The following is a 14,225-nucleotide window of genomic DNA, read 5'->3' as shown; positions in this document are numbered from 1 at the left end:
AGTCAAGGCATGATCTTCCCTTGACGAAGCCAAACTGGGTCGGGTCCAATGTCTGCCAGTCCCCTGTATCTTTGTTTATGAGCTCCATTATGATCCTCTCCATAGCTTTGCAGACTAGACTTGTTAAGCTTATGGGGCGTAATTACCAGGGTCCGTAGAGGCACCGCCTTTGTGGAGTGGGACCACAGTTGCCGTCGCCACCCTTGGGCACGTATCCTGTGGTAAGGCTGAGATTAAACAGCTGCCTTATGGCGGGTTTAATTCCTCATTTAGCTTCGTGTAGCACACAGCCGGGGACACCATCCGGTCCCATTGATGCTGTGTTTTTAGCTTTAGAGAGCAGCTTTCACCTGCGCATTTGAGATGTCTGGGAGGCTACACCCGCTGGGATAGTTATCTCTCCTTTAGGGGGGGGATAGGGGGTGAAGTTTGCACTGAACCTGTCTGCCAGTATGTTGGCAATGTCTGTGGGTTCAGTGATTTTTGTATCATTTTGGACTAATTCTGAGCATATCTGGGAGTTTCCACCCAGGTTCCTAACATAGCTGAAAAAGGCCTTATGATTGTCCTTTGAATCCATGGCAATTTTTCTCTCAAAATTGGCCTTAGTTGATTTTATGAGTGCTCGTATTTTTTTACTAATAATGATCAGGGGTGACTTCCCTTTTATGGATTTTGTTCTATCATGTAATAGCTTTCTCCTCTTATTGTAAAGTTTGTTAATGGCTGGGGTCCACCAGACTGGACGTTTGCCCTTTGTGGAAAGAGTCTTGGTTTTATTTGGGATTGCCTGATCCATGCAGTCTTGGAGGTGTTCATAGAAGGCATTTGTAAGGGCTTCCGCAGCTTGGGTTGTGGCTTCCACTGTCTCAGGGGCCTTGAAGGATACCACACCAGTCTTGAGTAGTGTGAAGTTTGCTTTAGAGAAGTTCTTCACTGTGGTCTTTTTGTTTGGGGTGGGGCGGGATGTGGATTTCCAGTGAGATTAGTTTATGATCAGATCTCACCAATGAGGGATATACTCCGTGTGGAGCATTTTGTCCCCATGTTTGTGATAATGAGATCTAGTATATTTTCTCCTCTCGTGGGAACAGTGACTAGCTGTTCCATGGCATTTGAATTTATGAACTCCAGGAACCGTTGAGCTAGAAAGTTAGGGCTTGAGTAATGTTCCCAGTCTATATTCGGGTAGTTGAAGTCACCCAATATGATGGTGTTTGGAGATACATTTATACCCTCTAGTGTCTTCAGGAAGGCTGTGTGGGGTTCCTGAGTTTGAGAGGGTGGCCTGTAGCATGCTACAATTTGTAGAGCAGTTTTGCCTATGGTTAGTTGCACCTGGATGGTAATCGATGCTTCGTGCGTTGCATCCAACCTGGAAGTGTGTGTATCCATTATGAATATGGATACACCCCCTCCTTTTGTGGTGTGGTCCGGGTTTTGGGGCCGGAACGCATGATATGAGGTAAAACCTAATAGTGCCGGGTGCTCTCAGGAGCCTTGAACCAGGTTTCAGTTACAGCACAGACATCTATGTTCTCCATACTGAGAAGGGCCTCGAGTCGTGCATTTTAGATTTAGACTTCTGGCATTGAGCAGTATTACCCTCAGTTTCTTTCCATTTTTGTTTTCTAGGGTGGTAGGTTTAGAATTTGAGCCTTGCCTAAAAAGGCACAATGGGGTGGCAAGAGCCTTAGCCAATATCCGGAATCCCAGGGGTGACAGGTGCAAGCCGTCCTTAAGCAGCGTGGCTTGTCAAGCATGTCATCCCAGGCAGACAGACACTGGATCCCCTTTGAATGACACCAGACATTAAGCCAATTGTTAAAGCTGATCATCTTGTCTCTATATTGTGGCATCATTCTTGGTGAAGGAAGGATACTGCTCAGGGTTAGGGTCATACCTGCCTGGGCTACATAATCAGAGAGCTCCTCTGTCTCTTTTCATGTAGTCCAGGGAGGTACGTCTCAGGTCTTCACACCAGCATGGACAATGACTGTGTCATATTTGTACTTGCCATGGAGTGACCAGTGCTTGTGTTATGTGGCGGATTCTAGCGCCCGATAGGCAGCTTACTGTGACCCTCTCCTTGTTCAGCCTGGTGAGTGGGACGTCAGTGTGTCTGACTATGGAGTCACCTATGACAAGTATGTTTGGTGTTGTATTTGGCCTTAAGGGCTGTGACTGCTTTGCACACTGCTTTTGTGGTTTATGTGTTGCTTGTGGGGTGTCTTGAGGTAGCAGTTGTTTGGGTGTCTGCTTTGGAGGCCTCTGCTGTTTAGGTAAATTTTTACTCAGAGCCTCCGAGTATGTCTTTGTGTGTTTGTGTTTGATTCAGTGGTGTGGTAGCATTATGTGAGGCTGGTTTTGTGGTGTGTGTAGTTGCCTTCTCCTCCTGTCTGGTCTTGCCAGTCCTGAGTTGAGAGAGCTCAGCCTCCAGTTTGGCTAAATAGCTGCATCTCTCTCATGTATTTGTGTTATGTGGGAGGAGGAGAGGGTTGTCTGTGTACATGAGGCAGTTATAACATTGCCTCAAGATTCCCAGATTCACCAGCTAGACCGGAGAGGAGATTGACAACTGACCTTTGGACATGCTAGAATAATATTGGGAATTCCTTAATAATTGAAAACGAGGGCCAGTGGGGAGTGAGGGTGTAGTGCTTTTAATTTTTAGTGCTGACATATATAATTGCTTTAGTGAGCAAGTGACAGGTAACTTGAGTGCAATGTGTTACAAGTAACTAAATGCAAAAATGACAAACAGTAACTTTCTTTCAAGTGAAACAAGGAAATAAGTACAGTAAGCAATGCAGATATCACTAGTGATCCACAGAAGCACTGAGAAGCCGCGTATTAGGTGGAATTAGCTTCCAGGGAAATAACAAGCAAACAAACAAGCAGCATATAAACAAAGCTAGATTCAGCAGGCCTGGATCTAGTCTATGCTAGAGCAAACAAGGTGTACCAATTTCAGTAAGATACAGTTCAAATATTCACGCACTATAAACCTTTAACCAGAAATTCCCAGCTCAGAAGGGCAGAGTCCAGCCTCTTCTCCCACAAGAGTGCAGACCACGAACCTTCTTAATGTAAAATAACTAACTGGCCTGAAGCCCAAGTGCCTAAACCAGAACTAATACACTTGGACACTGGGCCCTCAATCAGCAGTTCCCAACTTAGAAGGATGAAAGCTACCTGTCCTGCCACCACAGTGCTTGCCACAAACCTTCCTAATGTAAAACAACTGGTCTGAAGCCCAAGTGCTTAATCCAAAAGACTTAGAATGATAGCTACACTTTAATCAAGTTACAACCAAGCAGTAATAAATACAATTGAATACTTTAGAGAATGTCTGGATTAGTGCTCAAGTTACACAAACAACGCTAGATCCAGCAGGCCCGAATCCAGTCTATGCCACAGCAAACAAGGCGCACCAACTTCAGTAAGAAGCAGTTCAGATATGCATGCACTATAAGCCTTTAACCAGAAATTCCCAGCTCAGAAGGGCAGAGTCCAGCCTCCTCCCAGCTCAGAAGGGCAGAGTCCAGCCTCTCCTCCCACAAGAGTGCAGACCACGAACCCTCTTAATGTAAAATAACTGGCCTGAAAGCCCAAGTGCTTAAACCAGAATTAATACACTTTTAGAATAACAGACACTGAGCCCTCAATCAGCAGTTCCCAACCTAGAAGGATGTAAGCTACCTGTTCTAGTGCAGATTAAGATGAAAGACTGTTTCCAGAATAAAGAATGAAAATGAATTATGCATTTTAGATGTGCTGCATTTTAAGAAGATAATAGGATGCAGTAATTTCAAGTAAAATGTCATGAAATATGAGGTAAAGCCTGTGCTAAATGAGAGGCAATTGTAATTATGGACAGATGTTGATGAGAGGTGTAGGTGTCGTCGGAAGTATTCAGTGCTAACATTCACACATCGAATGCTATAATCAGAAGGGAAGTAAATTACTGGGGCCAGTCTAAATCATTTTGTGGTTCATCTAAACCTTTAATAAAAGGGAATAATGCACAGGTGTTTATAGTTTGGAGAAGGTGCACATACTGTAAAACAGTGTAAAATAAAATGCATAAGATGTCACAAAAAAGGGACATTGTATGGGTTAGTCGTGATGGGGTTAGATGTTATGAAGCATGAGAAAGCAGTATTGAGGGAGGAGATGAGGAGGAAGGGGAAACATCAGTGGCAGTGAGCACTGAGGGTGGAGAAGGGAATGAGCAGGACATGGTGTACATACATGAGTTTAGTAACAGCAAAACACAGAAGTTGGAATTTAAAAAAAAAAAAAAAAAAAAAAAGTTTCTGACAAGCTGAGGGAGATGACCGCAAACTTTGGGGGTTGGAATCTTGATTATAGGGTATAGCAGATTAAGTTAAAAGGAAAAGAATACCACAATGTGTTGATTTGAATGGTATTAAATGAAGGTTTTTATGTATTGGTATACAAAGGTGACAGTAAATTTTGTATTTTGATTGTGAGATTTTTAAGCAAAAAAAAAAGTCTAAAAGTTTGTGAAGAAAAGAAATAATTTTTTTGGCTATGAAGTTTGTGCAGGTGTGCCAGTTTCAGTCAAAAATAGGAATATCAGGATGCTAGATCTGATGGTGGGAAAATTGGGGAGGTTATCAGCAGTGGATATTAAAATGAGGAAAATGTCACGAGAATTGTACTGTATGTCTTTACAAAGAAAAGGCAGTCTATGTATTGAGCTTGATGTATGCAATTTTGGCTATTTGCTTTCACTATGCCATTCCGCAAACTCCATTTTGAGGAAGGGCATTGTGATTTGTTGGAATAATGTGAAAAGAACAAATCAAGGAGTCAAACCTAGCAAAACAGTCAGTAGCCTCTTAAAGAAAAAGGATACAATTTTTTGTCAAGCCCATGTGATGAACATTGTTCTGTGTAAATGTCACACTAGGTAGGACATGCAAAATTCTAACGGAACCTTGCAGTATAATGTAAGATTCCAACAAAAAAGAGGGGGAAAAAAACATTTAACAGCAGAAAGAAAAATGTCTCCAAAGAAAGGAAAGGCAAATGGATTCAGGATGTTTGCTTTTATGACGTTGGTCCACATATTCTGTCTTTGTCGTCATTATTAACAGTGTGTTAAACACATTATACTACAGTTCCAGACCACATAAAAGGGGAAATTCGATTCCGGTTCATGGGTGTGTACTAGGCTAATGGCCCTGGAGCCTTTATAAGCCTAGCCCATAGGATTACCGTGGCATCGTGCCACCCAAACTTAGTTCCCAGTGCCTATGTCGAGTAGAGCCACTGGAGTGATCCCTGGGGTGAACTTTCTATTTCCCATCCACTCATCAAGATTCCTCTTGAAGAGGGACAGTGAGGTGCTCTGCTTGACATGTATGGGAAGTTTATTCCATAGCATGGGCAGTCTCTGGGTTATGAGCCTGTCCCTCCAGCATGTTCTGTTGATTGTGGTAATGAGGCTGAGGTCTCTGGAGCATGTGGTGCGGAGGGATTGGGATTTAATTAGATGTAGCATTTCTAACAGACCTGGGTCAGACATGGCTTTGTAAGTCAAGCAGAGATCGCCTCTAAGTAGATGATATGAGTCAGGAACTGACTTTACAGAAAGTGGCTCCTTTCATATGCACCAGAATTACTGTTGGTTTTAATTTCTTGTATGTCATGATAGGGGACTGTCTTACCAGCGTAATTCTTCAGTTGTTATCTTGTTCCCACAATGAAATGTATATCTCCATAGTCTGACACCACTTAAACATAACATTTAAGGTGTTTTCTTCTGCTCTTAAAGTAACAGTGCTGAGTCATTTAATAGACTTTCCTTTAAAATCTGTCCGTGTTTCTTTTTCCCAAATTTACTCTTGATTTGTGCTAACTGTAAGCTGCAAAATGTTGTCTTGGTACATTAAAGATACTGTAATCCAAATTAAGTAGGTTGCATGATTTTGTTAAAAAATCAGTGATATAGTAGTATTAGGGCAGCTTCCAAACTCTTCTCACACTTTTATGTCTCAAACATTGTTAGGGAGGTTGAGCAACTATGCTTATTTGTCTGTGATTAACAATTGTAGTGATCATAACGAAGATAAAAGTAGTTTCAGTGGTGCAACAGGTAACATGCCATTGGTGCAGAAAGCTGCAGCTTCTATTCCCACACCAGGTAGATCGATTGCTGATACTGCAGTCAAGCACAAGGGGGGTGCTGCACTTAATGTGCCATCTTCGGCATGAGATGTTCAACTGAGGCCCCATCTGCTAGAGTTTGTGGTAGTTAAGGTGAATGTAAAAGATCCCACTGCACCTATTAAAATAGGGTCCTATGTACAATTTACAACATATTTACAAATATATAGATATACAAATCTGTTTATACATATTCATAGTTTCCTTTACAATCATACTCAATTTTTCATCTGTTAGACCCCCCACTCCTTTTTCTTTAACCACGGTATACTTTTATTTAATATTGTTGTTAAAGTCCATTTACCATTAAATATAATTTTTATTGTTTCATTCCGTATAACATAAAATATCTATTTTTAACATATTTTGACTTCTGTTCTTTTCAATAGTCATTTTTTATTATTTTTCACAACCATATTACAAATTCACACATTATATACAATATATACAAAATGCTTCCATTGGTTAATTTCACATATATATCAACCTCATGTATTGATCAAAGGTACAGCACTAACAATCAAAAGGAAAATAATAAAAAAAAAAAAAAATTCAACATTAACAAATCCAAGCCAACAATCTGTCTTTTCTGTACATTTTCTATCTAATCTAAGGTTGATTTAGACTATGTTCTGGTTCCCAGGAAAAAGTGGATAGTAACCTCTTAAGCCAAAATAATATTAAAAATTTGCTCCCAGATTTTTATGTTGTTGATATTTTTCTTGTGATCACTAATTAACAGTTTATGCGCTAAGATGTGTTTTATTGCCAACAATCTGAAATTTTCCCACGATGTCTGGGCTGGGTTCAACCAATTTGTGGCTATATATAATTTCATTAATAGGCAAATATTCATAATTACAATAGTTTTTGATTTATTTAGATTCTCCGGGGGAATATGAAGAATCATGAACTCCCAAGAGAGTGTTGAATTTTGGTAACCCATTTTTTGTAACTGCAATTTTAATGAATTCCACAATTTATAAATGCACTTACAACTCCAGAACATGTGAAGCAAATCTGCTGTCTGATCAAAGCAATGTGGGCATATGGGTGAATTCTTCGCATCAAATTTGTGCAAAGTGAGACGAGTATAGTATGCATTGTTAAATATCATCAGCTGCGTAAATACCAATTTCTGAAGGGATACGGACTTTAACTATTTTTTTTTTTTTTTTTTTTTTTTGTTTTTACTTCTGTTCTTATAATAAGCATTTTTAATAATATCCATGTTTATTTTATCCACTTTTTTAATATCTTAGGAAAAAACTTCTTTACATAGATTTCCACATAACTTTTTTTTAGTATTTTACATTAAAAAAACACAGGTCCCATAGTTTTTGCTTCTTGACGATGTAAGCATATTCTGTCACTTTTCTTTTATATGGCATATTTCTTTTTGCTGGCAATTTGTCTGTTACCAGTCTCCACAAAAAACTCTTGACATTCTACTTTCTGATTAACAATAAGCAGTAAATGGTGTGTAGTTCTTTTGTAGCTTTAATTTTTCATCTGTTAGATTTTCCCATGGTCTTGCATAGTAAAGTTTTTCGTCACATTCTTAAACCACACTTCTCTTTTTCTGTCATTGCTTTTTATTTTCCACAAAATATTTTTTTCTTGGTAACATTTTAGTTCGTCATTTATACACTTTCCCTTTTACTCTTTTTATCATTCCCCCAAATTTAGCATATTTATACAGTTTTACAACTAATCTCTCATCTTTTTCATTTATCCACTTTAACACTTTGGGTTAATAAACCTTAAACCTTCTTCCTCTTTACATACAAAACTCTTCTTTTGCTGAGTTTAGTCAAGATCTCCATATTAATGAGAAGAAAATATCTGCAATAATTCCTTTCTAAATACTGTTGACAACATAAATAGTGTTGCTAAGTATGCCTTTTTCCCATCGGTACAGAATTTATCAAATAAGCATTTTTTTCTGAATGATAATTTATAGGTTCTCAAAAAAAGACAGGTTAGTGTAAGTTCTTTTTTTTTCTCTTTGAATTCTGCTTATAAAATTTGGGAATAAATATAAACCTAACACAGAAATTTCATTCGTTGTAAAATATATACTCGCGATCTTTACTACATCACCTAAATCTTTACTTTTCTCTTTATTTAAAGCTTTCCCTATCACATGTAGACACTTGTTTATGCAAATGAATTACTTTTTAATCCAATTTTGTTTTTGCATTTTTTATAATGTCCTATGCATGTATTAACAGAACTGGAAATCTTAACCCTTCAGGTGTTTTATACCCCGCCTTTTGTATTTTGTGATTTATTTCCCATACTATCACATTCATAACCAATGGAAAGAGTATACAACTCACTGGACATCCCTGTCTTATACCACTCTTCATATCTACCTCTTGGCTTAACCAGCCATTTGCAAGTATATTTTCTTTCTTATTACTATACGTTGCTGTACATAATTTCCTAACTTTCTCACTTATATTCTTTCATTATTACCTGTAAAATTTCCTGTTCATTTGTATCAAATGCCTTATTAAGGTCTCCTGTCATGATTTTCGCTTCTTTTCTATTCATAATATCATCCACAGTTTCTCTTTAACTGTCAATAATTCTTGACAACCCTTCCCCTTTATATACAGTCTTCCATGCTTTTTTCCATTTTAGTTTTAAATCTCTCTTTTGTTTTCACAAAGATCTTGTAATCATTATTCAATATTATCAATCTCCAGTTTGTCTCTCTTCTTTCTTCCAAGTGAATTTAAGTATTCCACTACATAACTCTTTTTATACATAAAATCTTCATTTTACCATTCACTCAAAATCTTTAAAAATATATTTTTGCCAATCCCTTAATTTTTTATACATTTCATATACTATTCCATCTAATTCTGCTGCCTCATCTATATTTACTTGTCCTAATACTTAACTAGCTCATTTGATGAAATCTCCTTTTCCAAATCCTTATTCTCTTTTTAACATTTTTTTTGCTTCCCATATTTTTTTCACTACCTTTTTATTTCTTTAAACGTCTTGTACATTTTGTGCTACAGTATTCATAATCTTTCTTTCTGTTTTACATTTTTTATTTCTGTTATTACACTGATCTTTCTTTACTAATCTGCTTACCTTGTTACTTTTTCCTTGTAATAATATTTTTGCTTATAATTCTTGTATTTTTTTCTTGATTTCTTTCATATAATTCTTTTTGTGGAAGTACTTTCTGTCATTACATTCTAGATCTTTCAGCGCATCTTTGTTTTTATATTTTTCTTTACTTTCCTCACATCATATTGCCACTGCAAATATATATATATTTTTTCCTCTTGTAATATCCACTATTCAGACCAGATTTTTTTTAAATATCCTCATAATTTCCATAAGTGTATTAGTAATCTTTCCTTCATTCCATGCTTTCTCATTTATCTTTTTTATTCCTTCCCCTGTTAAAGTAGGGGATGTTCCCTAATGCCCTGGCCAAATTTCCCCTTGTGTCAATACCATTTAGGGTCTCCCCTAAAAAAAATGGCTACGAGCCTATTGGAACTAAACTAGTCAACAAAGAAACAAATTAAATAAAATTAAAAACTATTTATAGTATTCCATAGTGTCATGCAGTTGCACTATAAAACTGAAGCTTCTACCAAAACTCTATCTTTCTCATATTGCAAGAAGAATTCTCATCTACTTCTACCTCACATTCTTGAAGTCTTCTTTGTTGTTCCCATTGTGTCATTTGAAAACTAATGGGCAATCACCATTGTCTGTAATGAAAATAAAACATAGATATTTGTGATTATATCTCTGTTGAAACCCTTTGTTGGATGTTGTCGTATATCTCAATTTCTGGACATCTCATTTCTGAAAATGATGTTTTCATTGTGGAAATATGTGATTGTTTTTTATCTTTATTCTCCTATCCATTTTCCTGCAATTTTTTAGCTGGTATGTATAAAATGTTTTTTAGGTGGTCGACTTGGCCAGTAAAACCATATTTTGGTAATACTGGCTTTCTGCCCACCTTTTGTGCCGTCGGTGAAATAAGTTCTGTCTTAGTAGCTCACTTTTTTATGAAAACAAAAGCTGTTAAGTGGGGAAGGATGAGCTTGTGTTGGCAACATCAGCTAGTTCATCTGTGTGGATGGGAGGCTGTTAGGCCTGCATCATTGGTGTCACCTTGCAGTGGCTGGATGTATCACCTGCTTGTAATGGCTAGGTTGGTTCACACTGGCAGTGAGAAGCTCCGTCTGTCGCATTGCCAGGGAAAGGGAGAGGTATGTATGGAAACATGCATGCGGCTGCTTCCTGAGCAGGCAGCATCTGTGAGTCAGCAGCTGACTGTTGAAGGGATGTCGACTTGGCCAACCTGCTAGCTGATAGGTTCAGTGCAAACTTCACCCCCCATCGCCCCCCCCCCAAAGTCCCAGTCGACATCTGCAATACCACATCTCACATCTCTGTAGAGCAAGTATTAAAGGCCCTATCTAAGGCAACTAACACCGCTTCCATGGGACCTGATAGTATCCCAGGCTGTGTTCTGCACCATCTCCTGCAAGAATTAGCTTTGCCGTTGAGCACCCTATTCAGCCACACAGGTGTCATTCCAGCAGAGTGGAGAACTGCCATTGTCATTCCCTTGCACAAGGGTGGTGCCAATACTGACCCCGGAAACTATCACCCCATTAGCTTGACAAGTCTGATCTGTAAAGCCATGGCGTGTATTATTATGGATCACATAAACTAGGACATATGCATTATTATGGATCTCATAAACAAGGACATAGGCAATCTCCAAGGACTTGACCCCACCCAATTCAAATTCGTCAGGGACAGATCTTGCCTGTTGAACCTGGTTGACTTCTTTAAGACTGTTGCCAAGGCCCTGGATAAGGGAAAAATCAGTACATACAGCTTACCTTGACTTGGCCGAGGCCTTTGACACAATCCCCCACTCGGGCATTATCGAAAAACTAACACAACCTGTTGTTAATACCTGTTTCGTCAGGTGGGTGGCCAACTGGCTCACAGATAAGATCCAGAAGGTCAAATAAGCGCCACCAACTCTGACAACAAACCTGTCACTAGTGGTGTTCCCCAGGGATCTATCCTGGGACCCCTACTGTTTGGCATCTACTTCTCAGAGGTCCAGGCAAAGACAAAAAGAGCCTGTGGCTGACCAAGTTGGGTGCTGTCATTGACTCCCCAAATGATGTTAACATACTGCAAGAGGGTCTCACAGCTACAGTCATGGTCTTAAGTTCAACACAAAAAAAATGTATTATCATACCATTTGGCAAAAACATGGGCCCTACTGATTGCCACATCGACAAGCCTCTAAGCACACAACTTGTGGTGAGAGACCTGGGTATTCCAAGTTGACAGCAATCTCGCATTCAACCATCATGTGACAGCAGTGGTCAGAAAAGTCTTTTACTTGGATCATCTTATAAGTAAAGGGATTACATCCAGAAAAAAGGAGATTATTACCTCTCTGTACTCCTCCCTCATTAGACCTGTAATTGAGTGTAAAACCCCATTTAGTATGTACCTCAATAAACACCTGCACCAACTGGAAAGGCCACAGAAATACCTGACAAAGAGAATCCTTTGCCTCCAACACCTGTCCTATGTGGACAGCCTCAAATCACCATAATTCTGCTTGGTATCATACAGATTGCTGAAAGGTGATCTGTGTCTCTCCTACAAGGCAATATCGGACCCTGCCGTACTAGAGATGCTCCATATCCGTAAGTCTAACGTCTCTCTCATTACCCGCTCAGTAGGCATAAATCTAATATGTGACATCAACAAAACCTGCTGGAGAGATGTTTGTCTCCCAGAGGCTGCCCTGTCTCTGGAATAGACTTCCCATACATGTCAGAATACCTTGCTGATCCTCTTTAAGCACAGCTTGATGAATGGATGGAAACCACAGATTTGTCCCAGGTGTTCAACCTTTGTCCCTCATTGACAGGTGCTGACTGAGGTTTCTTTTTTGGGGATAAACTCTTCGCTAGCCATGTAAGGGCCCCAGGGCCACTAGCCTAGTAACTTCCTATGAGTAGGCCGTTCCTTGGGACATGAAGATGGCCTACCTTCCTAACACCAACTCCTCTCCTTGTCTTCGGGGGGGGGGGGACAAGTGCTCTGAGAGGATTTTTAAGCAGGAATGAATGGGCCATAGGACTCCCGTCTAACCTGGGAAATGCCTCAGCACAGTACAGTACAGTTCCTGACTTGTGTAATTTGATCTGAGTCACACCATAGGTCAATTGAGGCCTATCACTGTCGGAAAGAATGAACTGACTGCATGCAGGTAGAAGAGCCATTGGACAGGTCCCAAAGAGTTTGGGGATAGGGGTTAAAAAAGTTACTGAAATAATGTTAGTATTAAAGATTTCCAAGAATTGACATTAGTATACTCCTAATATGCTGTATTGTTGAAATGGTGGCTTAATTGTTAATACCTTAAAATTAAATCATACATACAAAATTTTGACAGTGTATTTAGTATCTCAGAGGTTGTCCTATGAAGTGTGAGGATGGTAGTAACTGAATTTTTCAGTCCATAACAACCATTTACGTATTTCATTTTTAACAGGAAAAATATCACTTCATTTACAACCCTTTAACAAAACTGGCTATTGGAAAGCATCAAGAACTTTCTAGATGGGCTTTTTCTTTTCCGGGTGTGTTCCTTTTGGAAGAATTTGTGAGTGTGGATGAAGAATCGGAGCTAGTGACACTAATGGATGACAGTGAGTGGAAGCCATCACAGTCTGGCCGGAGGAAACAGGTAGCAAGAGAATTTCAGAATGCAAGGCTATATCTTTTAGGTTAACTGAATCTGCAGGATTTTTGTTGCATTTGTTTAACGCTCCTTTCTGGATCTGATTCTCCATAGCCTCAGCGTGCCTGCAACTCCACTAGATGTTGTACCCTAGTCATCCTTGAAAGGGGCTGTGTGTCCAGTATTCTTACTATATTAACACAAGCATTAAAGTATAAGTAGATGTGAACAGTGCAGTGCTGATTGCTCAGTGTTTAATATAACTTAAGGACAGTGGGAACATCGGCCATTAGTGTAGAGATCACTCTGAGACAGCAGCATGTTCAGAGAATGGCTGTATGTGTTTTCATCTGTCTGTAGCTCTAGATCTAAAAATTAAATATTTTCCTTTTTGTAAAGTAGAAAGTGGAATTGTAATTTGTTCATTTTGTCGACTGGGTTGGCATGTTTGGTCTAAAGGATCCTTCTTTGCATTAGTGATAATAGGAAAGAATGGGAATAGGAAAGCCCTTGCACCCCCAAACCTTACTGACTTAAATATACTAACACTGACGCCACACAGTACTAGAGAAAAAGGAAACATACAAAAACAAATAAGACAAACCGTATTACTCTTCTCCAACTATAAGCAGGGGGGCAAACCCCCCTGCACCTCCCATGTGGGGGGCTGTGGACCCCACATCTCCCTGCTACTTAAATGTATCATCTCCAAGATCACACTTCAGAATATTAAGATGAGTTATGTTGTAGTCTAGCAAATTAGAAGGGAACATGTCTAAGGTTACAACAGGCAGTCATTAAGCATCTCATGGTATGTTTGCCATTTTGTTCTGTCGAGTGTGATCTCTGAGTTGATGTATTTAAGTAGCAAGGGAGGCTTGTCCCCCTGCTTCTAGTTGGAGAAGAGTAATATGTTTCTGCATGTACTCCTGCTGGAATATAGTAAGTGTTGCTGCCGTGTGTTTTTTCGATATTATGAGACTCAGTATTATGAGTTTTCAGTATTTTGAAATTTCAAGATTTTGGTCTCAGGATTTTGGGATTCAGGAATTTGGGCTTTTGAGATTTAGTAGTGAACCTACACAGACAGTCACACAGACAGACACACACTATAAAAAGTTTACACACCCCTGTTAAAATGCCAGTTTTTGTGATATAAAATATATTTTTCCCCTAAAAGATGTCTTTGTTTTTCAATTGAATTGTACAGGTTATAGGTCACATTAAAGGTGGGAAAAGTTTTGAAATGATTTAT

General features: G+C 39.1%; 1 protein-coding gene across 2 annotated transcripts in view; it reads left to right on the top strand.

Moving 5' to 3' along the window:
- The window catches only part of ALKBH4 (alkB homolog 4, lysine demethylase), a 76,012-nt gene that overhangs the window by 31,048 nt on the left and 30,739 nt on the right, over positions 1–14,225 (top strand). The window contains exon 2 of one of the 2 annotated variants that reach the window (XM_044053856.1): positions 12,782–12,976. The exons of the other annotated variant lie outside the window; for it this stretch is intronic. Within the exon in view, the coding sequence (XP_043909791.1) occupies positions 12,782–12,976 (195 nt within the window). The remainder of the gene's footprint in view (positions 1–12,781; positions 12,977–14,225) is intronic. 2 annotated transcript variants of the gene reach the window in all.

Source organism: Protopterus annectens, chromosome 13.part0, assembly GCF_019279795.1.
Source record: "Protopterus annectens isolate FY-2018-M chromosome 13.part0, PAN1.0, whole genome shotgun sequence".
Lineage (NCBI taxonomy): Eukaryota > Metazoa > Chordata > Ceratodontiformes > Protopteridae > Protopterus > Protopterus annectens.
The sequence above is the reverse complement of the archived record's forward strand: the minus strand, read 5'-3'. Positions and strand labels throughout refer to the sequence as shown.